This window comes from Eucalyptus grandis, chromosome 6 (genome assembly GCF_016545825.1).
Source record: "Eucalyptus grandis isolate ANBG69807.140 chromosome 6, ASM1654582v1, whole genome shotgun sequence".
Classification (NCBI taxonomy): Eukaryota; Viridiplantae; Streptophyta; class Magnoliopsida; order Myrtales; family Myrtaceae; genus Eucalyptus; species Eucalyptus grandis.
The window spans coordinates 41,635,460-41,648,965 of NC_052617.1; the positions used below are offsets into that span (position 1 = coordinate 41,635,460).

At 42.9% G+C, this 13,506-nt stretch overlaps 2 protein-coding genes across 4 annotated transcripts; one reads left to right on the plus strand and one right to left on the minus strand.

Annotated features, from left to right (window-relative positions):
* Window positions 1–2,133: 2,133 nt before the first annotated feature.
* On the plus strand, window positions 2,134–5,923 carry LOC104449847 (FT-interacting protein 7). 2 transcript variants are annotated; one of them, XM_010064129.3, is made up of 2 exons: window positions 2,134–2,405; window positions 2,490–5,923. In XM_010064129.3, the coding sequence occupies exon 2, from the start codon at window positions 2,750–2,752 to the stop codon at window positions 5,795–5,797; it is 3,048 nt and encodes a 1,015-aa protein (XP_010062431.2). In that variant the 5' UTR covers window positions 2,134–2,405; window positions 2,490–2,749; the 3' UTR covers window positions 5,798–5,923. The 2 variants fall into 2 exon arrangements, with proteins under 2 accessions (XP_010062431.2, XP_010062432.2); XM_010064130.3 differs by having other exon boundaries at window positions 2,493–5,923.
* A 151-nt stretch (window positions 5,924–6,074) lies between these two features.
* On the minus strand, window positions 6,075–13,307 carry LOC104449848 (threonylcarbamoyladenosine tRNA methylthiotransferase). 2 transcript variants are annotated; one of them, XM_010064131.3, is made up of 11 exons: window positions 12,889–13,307; window positions 12,733–12,771; window positions 11,755–11,846; window positions 10,672–10,921; window positions 10,369–10,488; window positions 10,213–10,288; window positions 9,546–9,754; window positions 9,294–9,402; window positions 8,191–8,283; window positions 7,057–7,217; window positions 6,075–6,792 (listed from the first exon to the last, which is right to left on the minus strand). In XM_010064131.3, the coding sequence occupies exons 1-11, from the start codon at window positions 13,078–13,080 to the stop codon at window positions 6,253–6,255; spliced, it is 1,881 nt and encodes a 626-aa protein (XP_010062433.1). In that variant the 5' UTR covers window positions 13,081–13,307; the 3' UTR covers window positions 6,075–6,252. The 2 variants fall into 2 exon arrangements, with proteins under 2 accessions (XP_010062433.1, XP_039171911.1); XM_039315977.1 differs by having other exon boundaries at window positions 11,755–11,838; window positions 12,889–12,968.
* Window positions 13,308–13,506: the final 199 nt, after the last annotated feature.

Below are 13,506 nucleotides of genomic sequence, written 5' to 3' on the forward strand. Positions count from 1 at the left end.
GGGGGTTTGTACTAGAAGTGGCTTTGTTAACTCTGGCTCCAGACATTTCCATCGACAGATAGGCACCAACTTAAGCTCCTCTCAAGCTGCAACAGCATATGCTCTTGCTGCAAGTTGCGGTGGGCAGATGAGTCAGGAAGTTTGTCTTCTTTGTGCCATTGCAGCTGAATTGAAGGGCAAACCCTTACCCAGGTCCGGGTCAAACATGGATCGAACCCGTCGTGACCGTTGATCAAATGGGATCGGGGGAAGAGGGGGCGCTCGGGTTCAGGCGAGACATGCTCGAACGAAGAGCGGTTAAAAGATTCTTGATGATCCCGGAAAAGAAAAGAAGAAGAAGAAGAAGCATTATGCAGTTTTTTTCAGTTCCATGAGATAGTATAGGGGAAATGGAGATGAAATCAGGCTCAATTTTTTTTTTTTTATTTTTAATTGTGCACCGGTTGGGTACTCGTGGGATTTGGCCCTTCGCAAATCCAAACTTGGGTAGACTTCTGCCTTTTGCCTTGACTTAGCAGTACAGTCCCCAGTCCCCAGTCCCCAGTCCCCAGTTGCATCACATGGTTAGAAAAGGTCTCCTAAAGATTTTTTAAATAACGTTAAAAATATGTCCTTTATCTGGGGCTAGGTACGACAAATAATTATTACAGAGGGTGACTAGTGTGAAAGCTTCACCTTTCGGACTGTACTAGCCTAATGTGTGCCCCATTGCCTCGGTTCAATAATTCATATCTACCTAGGGGGGGTAATTACTAAAAAACCTCTGAACCTGTTGTACAGAGTCCTAAACTTTTTAATGATTAATTGAATTTTAAATATTTGTTGATTTGTCCATATAGTACGTCTAACCAATTTGAAAGAAAATTGAGAGATGACTCGCTAACCCATAATTGGAAAAAAAAAAGAATTAAAAATATAAAAAAAATCTATTATTTTTTAAAAATTGCAAAAATTACTAACATGATCATGTCACATAAGTCAATTAAGATCTATATTAGCGATTTACTTAAAAAATTGATTGAAAGAATCATATTGGCAAATGATCAGTAAATTCAAGATTGGATTGGTTAAATTAAAAGATTTAAAATTGAATTGATATAAAAGTATAATAGATTTAGGTTTTTTTTTTCTAAACTTTTCCTTTTTAAGTGAGTGTAATAATTAAACTGATAATGTTTCTTTAATCCATCCCATTTAATGGGTCCTCCCTATCCCTAAGACCCCAAAATAAAAAATATTAAAGAAGGAAAGAAATGACCCAATAGAGCATCATGAAGAATGTCGGTCTACCCCCACCAGATATTCCCTACGCTGCAAATAGCTAAGCGGATCACCCCGCGATTGCTTTGTCACACAAAATTTTTCCTTGGACGGACCACAAAAGGTCGACAATTTCTCAAAACTAAGTATATATATGTAACTCTTGTTAATACTTTTTCTAGCATTAAGCCGGTCCTTACATGCGCCACATAAGGTATGAATGTAACCATGTCAAAGAGAAAATCGAGTTGATGTGGAAACGAGAAAGATAAGACAAGTGTTAGATTTCCAAATCATGCAATTAGACCAATCGTTTATTTTTATTTTTCGAAAACTTGGACTTTTAGGAAAGGGATCAATGATGCATATATGACATGTTCATTAATGAATTGGATGGCCAAATCACAAGAGTATCGGGGTCTCGATACGCACCGATGCAAACAACAAATTACATTGTATCGATCATGTGCCCCATTTTTTCTAAGTTTTTGGTATCGGATGCATAATTCATTCACTAATGACTAAAGAAAAAAGGGATTTTATGCGTTGTCAAACCTACAATATGTCATGTCAATAAATAAATTTATAGTAAAACTTCATTTATTTTGCTAGAAAATAATTAATTGAGAGTGATTGCTTGTGCTATTTGAAATAATTTTATTAATGAAAAATGTTCACATTATGGATAGCATTTTATGATTACAATATTTTTATGGATGATAAAAGTATTTATTAAGATACACAGGCGAGCATCTCTAGCAAAACATAAGAGTTAATTAAGTCATGGTCCAATTGAAAAAAGACAAATACATATTGACTCACGGGTCAACAAAGACAAAACGAGGAGGAAAAGAAAAAGGCGATGCTGGGCCCTGGCCGGTGCTGCAATTCATGCGCTCTCCGCGCCTCGCTTTTCTCAGTCCTCGATGCTGGCAGCCTTCGATCTTCCACTTTGAATGTTGAATATCCTGTGCGTACTTGTCGAAAACAAACCCATCATCGGATGCCCTCTCCTCTTCAGGTTTCGATCCATCTTGCTCCATCATCTCTCGATCTTCTCCCGCAGTGGCATTGCAGCGGAGCTCGCCCTCCGCGTTCATGAGCGGTGATGATTCTGCACCGTCTTTTGAACTCGAAATCTTGAGGTACCCTGGTTCTAATGCGTCGTTTTCAGTTCACCATCTGATGCAATGAACGTGGATCTGCTCATATAATAGTTTAACTCGCAGCAGGTCGCGACACGGGAAAGGCAGAAAAAAGAGGAGTGCTTGTCATCTTTCGCTTCTCACTCATCGCTCGCTTGCCCACCGCCTCTCCCCCTCCTTTTCCTCCGGCCTCTCTGCTCCTGCAATTCTGTGTCGCCACCGTGTCCTGTTCCCTCTTTAGTCTTCTTGTTCCGGTTGTATGTGAGTCGAGAGAGGCCCCTCCTCCTCCGTTGTTTCGATATTGCAGGACAGGGTGCTTCCGGGTTTTGGGGGGATAGATAACAATGGCGAAGCTGGTGGTGGAAGTTCTCGACGCGAGTGATCTCGGGCCCCCAAAAGATAAGAATGGCTCGGCCAGTACGTACGTGGAAGTAGAATTCGATGAGCAGCTTCAGAGGACTCAGACCAAGCCGAGTGACTTTAACCCACAGTGGAATGAGAAGCTCCTCTTCAACGTGACCACCCCCGCGCAGTTCCCCAACGCCACCATTGAGGTCGTGGTGTACAATGACAAGACAGGCGGCGGCGGCGGCGGCCACCACAAGCACTTCCTAGGCCGGGTCAGGATCTCCGGGGGCTCCGTCGCCTGGTCCGAGTCGCAGGCGATGGTCCAGAGGTACCCGCTCGACAAGCCGGGGCTCTTTTCGCACACCAGGGGCGACTTGGCACTCAGGATCTATGCGATTCAGGGCTTTTCTGAGCCGTTCGTGGCGAATGGCGCGGCTTGCGAAGATGCAGGGAGTCCCCTGCAGGAGGTGAACACCAACAATCTCGAGGGTGATCAGGATTCGGGGGACAAGCAGAAGAAGAAGAAGAAGAAGAAGAAGAAGAAGCAGGAGGAGAAAGAATTGAGGACATTTTATTCCGTTGGGAATGCTGCTACTGCTACAGAGGGTCCGGCAAACCCTCCTCCTATGGCCCCAGGATATGCATTTCAGGCACCACCCAACGTGCAGATGAGGGCTGATTTTGCCAAAGCATCAGCACCTCCAGCAAATGTGATGCACATGCAGGTGCCGAGGCAGAAGCCGGAGTTCGGGCTGGTGGAGACCCCGCGTCCTCCGGTCGGAGCCTGGACGCGATTCAGAGGAGGGGATAAGATGGCGAGTACTTACGACCTGGTAGAGGAGATGCATTTTCTGTATGTGAGTGTGGTTAAGGCCAGGGGCCTTCCTGTCATGGATGTTACAGGGAGCCTTGACCCGTATGTGGAGGTGAAGCTAGGGAACTACAAAGGGGTGACCAGGCACTTGGAGAAGAACCAAAACCCAGTGTGGCATCAGACTTTCGCGTTCTCCAGGGAGCGGATGCAGTCGAATTTTCTGGAAATCACTGTCAAGGACAAGGACTTCGGGAAGGATGATTTTGCGGGTAAGGTCGTGTTCGACACCCATGAAGTGCCTCGTCGAGTGCCGCCCGATAGCCCGTTGGCGCCTCAGTGGTACAGACTGGAGACCAGGAAAGGAGAGAAGAGCCACGGAGAGATCATGCTCGCGGTTTGGATGGGGACGCAGGCGGATGAGTCGTTTCCTGAAGCGTGGCACTCCGATGCCCACAATGTGAGCCATGTAAACCTGTCCAACACTAGATCGAAGGTCTATTTCTCGCCGAACCTGTACTACCTCCGAGTCAACATCATCGCAGCTCAGGACCTCATCCCCTCCGACAGAGGCCGGGTGCCGGACACGTATGTGAAGGTGCAGCTCGGGAGTCAGCTCCGCAGCACTAGGCCTTCGCAGATGAAGACCAACAATCCGGTCTGGGACGATGAGCTAATGTTTGTCGTGTCCGAGCCTTTCGAGGATTATATTATCATCTCGGTGGAAGACAGGGTTGGACCTGGAAAGGACGAGATCTTGGGAAGGCTGATGATGCCGGTTAGAAGCGTTCCTCATAGGGTAGATGCTGTGAAGCTCCAGGACACTTGGTTCAACCTTCTCGCACCATCCAGGGCCGACGAGGGCGAGAAGAAGAAGGAAGTAAAGTTTTCGAGCAAGATTTGTCTCCGGTTTTGCCTGGAATTGGGGTATCACGTCCTCGACGAATCCACACATTTCAGCAGCAATCTTCAGCCATCATCGAAGCATCTGAGAAAGCCGTGTGTTGGATATCTTGAACTTGGGATCCGGAGCGCGAAGAATTTGCACCCCATGAAGGGAAGGGATGGTAGGACAACCGATGCCTATTGCGTGGCCAAGTACGGGAACAAATGGGCTAGAACCCGGACGCTCCTCGACACACTGGCTCCGAGGTGGCACGAGAGGTACACATGGGAAGTGTACGATCCCTGCACGGTGATTACCATCGGCGTCTTCGACAACTGGCACATCAATGGAAAGGATGAAGCGAGAGACCAGAGGATCGGAAAGGTAAGAATCCGGCTCTCTACTCTGGAGACAGACCGGATATACATCCATCGCTATCCCCTCCTGGTCCTCCAACCCTCCGGCTTACAGAAACGCGGAGAGCTGGAATTGGCGTTGCGATTCACCTGCACGGCTTGGTTCAACATGGTGACTCAGTATGGCAAGCCATTGCTTCCGAAAATGCATTACGTGCAACCAATACCTGTTAAGCACATCGATCTGCTCCGCCACCAGGCAATGCGGATCGTGGCAATGAGGCTGTCGCGAGCTGAGCCACCTCTTCGGGGGGAGGTCATCGAATACATGCTGGATGTGGACTACCACATGTTCAGCCTAAGGAGGAGCAAGGCCAATTTTTGCCGCATAATGTCGCTCCTTTCCGGGGTAACAGCAATTTGCCGATGGTACAGTCAGATATGCTACTGGAGCAATCCGATCACTACCTGTCTTGTCCACGTGCTTTTCACGATTCTGGTTTGCTACCCGGAGCTGATCTTGCCCACGATTTTCCTTTATCTTTTCGTGCTCGGGATATGGAACTATCGTTTCAGGCCGAGGCATCCGCCCTGCATGGATCCTCGGCTTTCACAGGCAGAGTTTACTAGTCCAGACGAGCTGGACGAGGAATTCGATACTTTTCCATCATCGAAACCGACAGATATCGTGAGGGCGAGGTATGATCGCCTGAGGAGCGTCGCAGGAAGAGTACAGTCAGTGGTAGGAGATTTAGCGACGCAAGGAGAAAGAGCTCAGGCTTTACTGAGCTGGCGGGATCCAAGAGCAACGGCTATAGTAATCATTTTCGCGCTGATCTTGGCAGTCGTCCTATATGTTACGCCATTTCAGGTAGTGGCGATGCTGGCGGGACTGTATTCGCTAAGACATCCCCGTTTCAGGACCAAGATGCCCTCCGTGCCGGTGAATTTCTTCAAGAGATTGCCTGCCAAGTCCGATAAGCTTCTATGAAATCGAGATTGTTTGTGGTTCACTTTTTCCTCTTAGTCAGTACTTTGTAAATCGGAAGTGGTCAAGCGAATAAACCCTGTATTAACACCGGATTTCTCCCTTGAAATGGTATTTTCGTCTGGTGCATATCTTAGTATTTTCCTTCGATTGAGATGGCTTTTGTACTCGGTTCAGATCAGCATCGTAAAGTTTAGCGTTAACAGAGGCCCCGGCAATCAATACCTTTTTTCGCTTCTGAGAATGAATTCATGAATAATCACGTTATCAGACCGAGGAGGAACCAATGGGAAGCCAAAAAATAGGATATCCGTTATAACATTAATACAACATAACAAATTATCATGAATAATCCGCCATCACGTGTCAAGCTAAATCTCTTACGAGAAACCTAAACTGCAAAATCTGCAATGGACATAGATATGAAATTGGGAAAGTGAAAACCAATGTACTTTAATCTATGTAGAAACCCTGGCTCCGAGATGCATTACTAGAGCAACAATTGTTATTAAGCTCACCAACATTCCACCCAGAAGAGCCCTATCAATGCCACCCCATTCAACCCTTCTTTCACAGACCAATTCTTGGTTTGAATTATGTCGAGAGACAATTTCGCTTTCTTCTCTTTTCTTCACATGGTTCCTTCTTTTCCTCAAAAGCCATCCAATTAAATTTGTTGTTTTATCTTCCCACATGTCGTTCCTAGAAATAGTAGCTTCTTCCACTGTTTTCTGTTCACAACTCTGCGCGCCACAAGCACAAGGATCAGCCTCTTTTGAACAGGAACATGCATCACAAGTGGTGGAGCAGGCAGAGGTTTCATCCTGACAAGTTTTGTTGATTGAAGCTATCTCCTGATCGATACAGTTCAGAGTCTCAATTACTTCTCCAAAAACTGACCACCTTCCAACCGATGTTATTTTCACAATGGCTGACATGCCCAGCATGCCATCTGGAGCAACCACAAGTACTTGGATGTAGCCCTTTGTATGGCCAACCTTGCAAAATGAAAAGGAATCCAATAGGGAATATTCAATAAGAAATGAAATAATGAAATAATGGGTAGAGAGTATGCCCAAGAGCTGAGCACTTCAAACTGAGACAGATATGAATACTTTTGACCCAATAGAAGGCATGTAGAATGCATTTTACCCAGTAAGCAACTAAATATGGACGAATAGTTAAATAACCATTGCGTATCAAATTCTGTGGAGAGGGTGGAATGGAGGAAAGAGGTCCAGCGTCTAAATTTCTGAACTTACCAAATGAATGCCATCTGTTGCAATCTCAGTTATCCATATTCTCTCCACTCTCCCCTCCATGCCACTATAAGGTGTAAAAGCTTCAAAAACAGAAGTCAGTTCACGGCTCCGTTGCTTCACAGCAGTACTAGGTACCTTCTTCATCCTTGCAGCAGGCGTTCCTGTGAGATGAGCAAAGCATAAGAATCGGTCTGTTACTAGAATAGTATCTTGCTAAGCAATGGGCAAACAGAAAAGTGCAGTCAGGCTCATTAAAAGGACGATAAGCATTTTCTCACAGTATTTCATTGTTACATGCATGTACCTACAATTACTCCACTTTACTTGGTGGTATTACTTTCACATAAGCCCCCAGATGCAAAATTCTAAAACTTCCACCTGTCTTTCTCCAAATACCCAATCCTCCTGACATCACCTCCATCAGGTTGGACTCTGACTCAGAGCTGCCAGAGGTTCTTAAGTCACAATAATAAGCATATTGAAATATCTTTCAGGCATTGCCTCTCACTTAAACTCCACCATGAATACAGTATTTGACCCACAAGAGTTAATACAATCCTCCAATTTTTACTCGGGGATCACGTATAAAATTCAATGTGAGACTCCCTGTGAACAAGTGCAAAAACAGTGATTGTACTCTCATATTCAAGTATTATGATGTTCTTCTTGAATCTTGAACTTAACAGTCTGAGGGAAATAAAAAACAAAAGAAAAAGGTGTAATAGTGCTTGGTAAATCTTGAAGCACACCTAACAATCATAGAAAAAATGTGCATGCATGCTTGTCATACTCAAATATCTACACACGTCCATTTATATATCGAGAAGAATTTGAAAATTTTAATTAATACAACCCACAGATTCTGTGTAGTTCACACAGACAAAACTAGGAGCCAATTCCCATTTTCGTCCAGTAGAAGCCAGAGACCCTCCTGGCAACTGTATTTAAGCGCGTTCACTCCTCGCTCTAGTAACACAGGGTAACTTACAAATTATGGATAACAAACTGCCAGTGGGGAGACCATAGACTCAACCATGCACGTTATATTATTCTTTATTTCCTCAAAATCTGGACGTGATGCATTGGGGATATATTTATTTGGATGCATAAAAGTACCATGCCTTGCAAGTATACCTGGCCGAGGGTAAAACTGTGATATATGAACTTGAGGGAACTTGTACTCCTTGACAAGACTGATTGTTTCCAAAAAATCTTTATCTGTTTCACCTGAAAAGGTCCAAGAGCAGAGGATTGGCATCTTAACGAAAAGTTGAAGAAAAATTGAATACTTGACCTGTGCACACACTTCTTAGGCAATGAACTGACTAGTGAGGACCTGCTATCAATGGTATATAGTAGTTTATCAAGTCACATGAAATGCTTTTCTAGAGCAGTGAAGTAATCCATTGGTACTCATGCTGCATAAGAGAGCTAACTAATTTTGGTGTTTTAATCATTTTAATAAACCAATATTTCTTCACCTTGCACAGTCACGCATGATTATAGATCTGCAGATATCAAAGACAAATTAAAGATAAAGGAAGAAAGACAAAAGTATAAAGACATTGCATGGTTCTGTATTCAGTTTGTGAGCAATTGCGACTTAGACTCATTTCCTTTTTAGCGGATAATTTACAGGAGGAAGTTACTGATATGCAGACCTTGATAGGAAGATACACCAACAAAGGTGGTATGACAATGAGGTAATCAATGGTGCCTCACGTTCTGGCTAATCAAGTCAGCAAAACATATCAGCGGCAGCCTGCTTAGGTAGGTTAAACATGTTTTCAAATCTCACTTTATCAAATTAACTCTTTTCCTTTTAAAATTCCCACTTCCCAATGCTCTGTATTCAGTTTGTGAGCAATTGTGACTGAGACTTAGTTCCTTTTAGTGGATTGTTCACAAGAGGAAGTTACTGATATCCAGACCTAGGTAATTAGAGGTGCCCCAAGTTCTGACAAGTCTGCAAAACATATCAGCTGCAGCCTGCTTAGGTAGGTTAGACATGTTTTCATATCTCACTTTATCAAATTAACTCTTTTCCTTTTGAAATTCCCAATGCCTAAACACCCGTTTAAAGGGTACCATTTGGTGAGAGCAAGAGGCACGGACAACATTTCACCATCCAAAGCTAGAGCAGATTCACTGGAACTAGTGGCCACTGGACAGTTATTGCATACTAACAGTTATATAGAACTTCAAAATGTTAAGAATATTTTAAACGAGAGACTGACCGGGGAATCCACATATGATATCAGTCGCAATCTGCATCCCCGGCACATGTTCAGTTAAGGTATCTACCACTGTCCTGAACTCACCCACAGTGTATTCTCGGTTCATAGCCTGAAACAAGATGGAAGTCAGTTTAAAATAAACAATTGCACCATTGACCCAAGAAAGAAAGAAATAAACATCATATCACCAACTAGAGAAATAATAATGTACTGGACTAGAATGAGAGGCTTGTAAGCAATAACAGTACTCACGGTAAGTACAGCATCACTTCCAGATTGGACTGGCACATGCAGGAAAGAGTATACACATGGATGACGCAGAACTTCTGCTATCTCTTCTAAATGCTCAAGAATAAAAGGTGGATTCGTCATCCCAACCCGAAGCATGGTGCTTCCATCAGGTGGAAGTACAGTTACAATGGCTTTCAATAAAGTGGGAAGATTAACTCCAATATCACGACCTGCAAAAAGTAAAGGCCCCAGAGACACTTAACAGACACACTGGCTGCATTTCGTCAAGTCACACCTTTGATCAAGTCACACCCAAAAGGTGGCCTAAATTACCAAAATATATGGCACATTGTTAGTGCTTCCAAGAAAACCTTATAGTCTACTTAAACAAGAAAAAAGAATACGAAAGCCAAATCATCACGGTTTATCACTTGAGATTAAACAAATTTTGATAGGGGTGATTCTACAACTTTCTGTAAGTAGAATTTCCCTGCTGTTTTGTCATAATAAGGGGTGTGGAAGTAATTCACCCTTACATACATTGATCCATCAACCTAAAAACCTTTCAAAATTTCTAATCACAATTATCACCAAAAAGGGGATAAAATTTTGAACTGGGATTAGGATGCACGTACTTTTGCAAGTTATATTTATGCCATAAAAGTACAAGGATATCATTGCCACCTACCATATGCCCCAGTATCTTCACTGCTCAACCATATTTCTCTAACTCCATCAGCAATGACAGTTTTTACCCGTCCCACCTGCATCATTAGTAAATTATAAAGCAAAGTAAAAGTAATATTAATTTTACAGGTATCTAGTATTGACCAATCATACTTACAAGGCTATCAATCGTATAACTCCCCAAATGACCACGAGCATGCTTCGTTTTACAGTAAGTGCAGGCACCTAAACAGCCAACATTTATTGGAAGAATCTCGATAAATTTGTTCTTCCTCACCTGTTGCAGAAGAAGTTATGAATTGAGTTCAATTCGCAAAAGAAAGGAAATAGGAGCAACAAAAATTCAGATTGAGGACATCAGAGCTACAAAGCACAAAATGAGGAGTGGAATACAAAGCTGCTAATGTTTTATCCTCCAAGAAACAGTAATTAAGATTGTACTTAGATGTACAAATTCCACCTTTGGAAGGTCAAGTGTTGGCAATCTTTTACGGTGCAAAAGCCGCACCTCATGCCCTTTGAGAGTCTCTTCTACAACCTCAACGACCCTGTCAATTTGTTGGACACCAACTATACTCACACCTTCAAGTTCTTTTATATCACGACTTCCTTGAGGCACACAGCCTGCCACCACCAGTGGCCGTTTTGCACTTTTACATTTTGCTATCAAAGTTTCCATTGCAGACTGACTTGGTGATTTTACTGTGCATCTGGATAAGACAGACAAAGCATAATTCTTATAAAAATCCAACCAACAGAAAGTCCAGAAAAAGATGGACAAACATGAAAATTCTTCAGACTGCCAAAGATGTCGGTCGATTTGTTCTGAGGAAAACATAGTTTCAACGACAAAATAGAAGTTAGAAGTAATCTAGTGCACATCAGTTGATAAGCTCATATCCCCATAAACGTTGACCTAAATAAGAACCCACAGAATTTAATAGGAAAATTCTGATCCAAAAAAAAAAACAAAGGAACTCAATAGGAATTGAAACAAGATGATTCTCACTGAAATTCACACTTCTCAAAGTTCAGGATCATAACTCCGTTCTATTTAAACCATCATCAGATCAAGATGTGCTGCTGAATCATTTGCTTTGACAAAAATAAGGAACTTAGACATCAAGAAATTACTTGATGTACAAAGCACACCTAGTCAAGGGCTTGAGTGATAAGTAGTTTTATACCATCTTACAGATTCTAACATCATCACATAACGTCCAAATCAAAAGGAAAATCCTACAACCTTGGACTATCATGATAGAAATGACAGAGCATAAGTCTTAGGACTCATTTTCCTACTTTGAAAGCTAAACAACCAAGTATAAAAGAAAAGAACTTGCCTCAAAGTATCCATGTCATTCAAAATGTTTTCATACATTACCAAGTTGACCGGTGATGAACTCAAATTCAAATCCAAAAATTTACACCTTCACTTTGGATCTTCAGTTGATAACTATGTTCCTAGCACATCAAATTCAGACAATACAAAGCAACAACAAAACTTTTCATGCAAAGAAGATCAAGGAAATAGGTTCTTTACGTATTTATCAGCCAGAGATCTGCTTCCTCTGGATTGTCACTTAAACAATATCCAAATGCTGACAGCTGACCGGCCATATATTCACTGTCACTCTAGAACAGTCACAAAGTATGTTAGAAAAAATGTCACAGCCACAAATTATTTGCAGCAGATAACTGTTCATAGATTAGCATAACTTCCTCAAATTGAAAAATAAAAACAGGGAGTTGCTGGATTTTTTTTGAGTTTATATGTAGAAGACAACAAAAAATTAACACAAGCACAGAATTTCAGTTTTCTACTATTTGGTCGGACGAATCTTCGAATCAAGCTCTCTTAAATGTTTGTCAGCAACTATTCAAACCTGCCAACGCCGCATTATGCCACTAAAAAGCTGCTATTGCAAACAGACCAAACAAACTAATTTCTGTGAATTGGCTATTAATCATAAGGATGCGATTCATTGTAATTAGCTGCCATCGAGTAATTTCCCACAACCATTACATCGATATCGTAAACAATTCCGACATCATCCGCTGCCTCTCTTAAATGGTGCTATTCCACAATCTCCAGCACCAAGATTGCTGACCGAACCCTAAACATTCCCCTTCATTGTTTAGCAACCTCCATTGCCCTGATTACAGACCACCAACCCAAATGTTAACCAAAAGGAAACTCACCACGCATGCCGAACTCTCAAGCATGAATTGCCCACATCCTTTTTTTTTCTGAAATTATATTCAAACTCTCAACCTCTACCAGTTGGCTTCCCAACCGTCATCCGCCACAGTGAAATGGCCACTAGACCCTTCAACAACAATAACATTTCAAGCATATGCCCAAACAAAAATTAAAGGCAGTAAAGCACCGAATTCACATTTCCCCTTTCCATCTACGAAATTCAATAATCTTCAGTTACGCAGGTCAATTTGAGCGACGATAGCTCATCACCGAATTCTGCAGAACCATCTTCCAGTATATAAACAGCAGAGTACTTGCCTGATTGTGCGAGCATCCAAAAGTCTTGATATATATCGTCTGCGCAAAAAGGAGCAGCTCGACTAAGAAGAAGACGAAGGTGGCGCGGCGGCGACGGAGAGATCAAAAGCAACGGATAAGGAAGAAAGAAAAATTTGGGAGAAGGAGATAGGCGACCTGAGTGCCAGGAATATTGGAAAAGCGAGAGGCGACGGAATCTTTGATCAGAGAGCGCTTCTCGTCCCCCGACCTATCAGGCCTGTTGCGGCTCCTCTTAGGTTTTACTCCGACCGCCGTCAACGGAAGCCGGAAACCGGGAGGAGCTCCTCCGGCTCCTCCTCCGGCCACCAGATCCTCAATGTCCTCCATTCGCTCTCAACCTCTTCTCCACACAATGAAAGGCAGAGGAAGCGAAGGCACAGAGAGAGAGAGAGAGAGAGAGAGAGAGAGCTATTTAGCTGCGCGCCGCCATTGGAGGCCGCGACGGAGGACCTCGAGAGCCGCCTCTCTCTCTCTTCCCTTCGTTCCGCCGCTGCACGAATGAGTCTTGGATCTGAATCCGACCCGAATGCACGCAGGACTTGGGTCAATCGAATGTCAAATGTTCAGGTTAGTGAAGTATAAATAAAAAGCACTCGTTTCGTGTGTCGCCCTAATTAAATTTGCACGTCTCCGAGCTTTATCCCTTTTCAATATTGAAATTGACATGTAATCTTGACATCTTATAGTTCGAATAGCAATTTGAGATTATCACGAAAGTCTTCAAAAATATGAAAATTCAAAAAGGCAGGAAAT

Coding starts and splice junctions, on each gene's coding strand:
- LOC104449847 (XM_010064129.3), top strand. CDS start 2,750: ATGGCGAAGCTGGTGGTGGAAGTTCTCGACGCGAGTGATCTCGGGCCC.
- LOC104449848 (XM_010064131.3), bottom strand. CDS start 13,080: ATGGAGGACATTGAGGATCTGGTGGCCGGAGGAGGAGCCGGAGGAGCT. Junction 9,755..10,212: donor TGAAGATACTGGGGCATATG/GTAGGTGGCAAT, acceptor TACTTTTTGCAG/GTCGTGATATTGGAGTTAAT. Junction 8,284..9,293: donor TATCATATGTGGATTCCCCG/GTCAGTCTCTCG, acceptor GGACCTTTTCAG/GTGAAACAGATAAAGATTTT.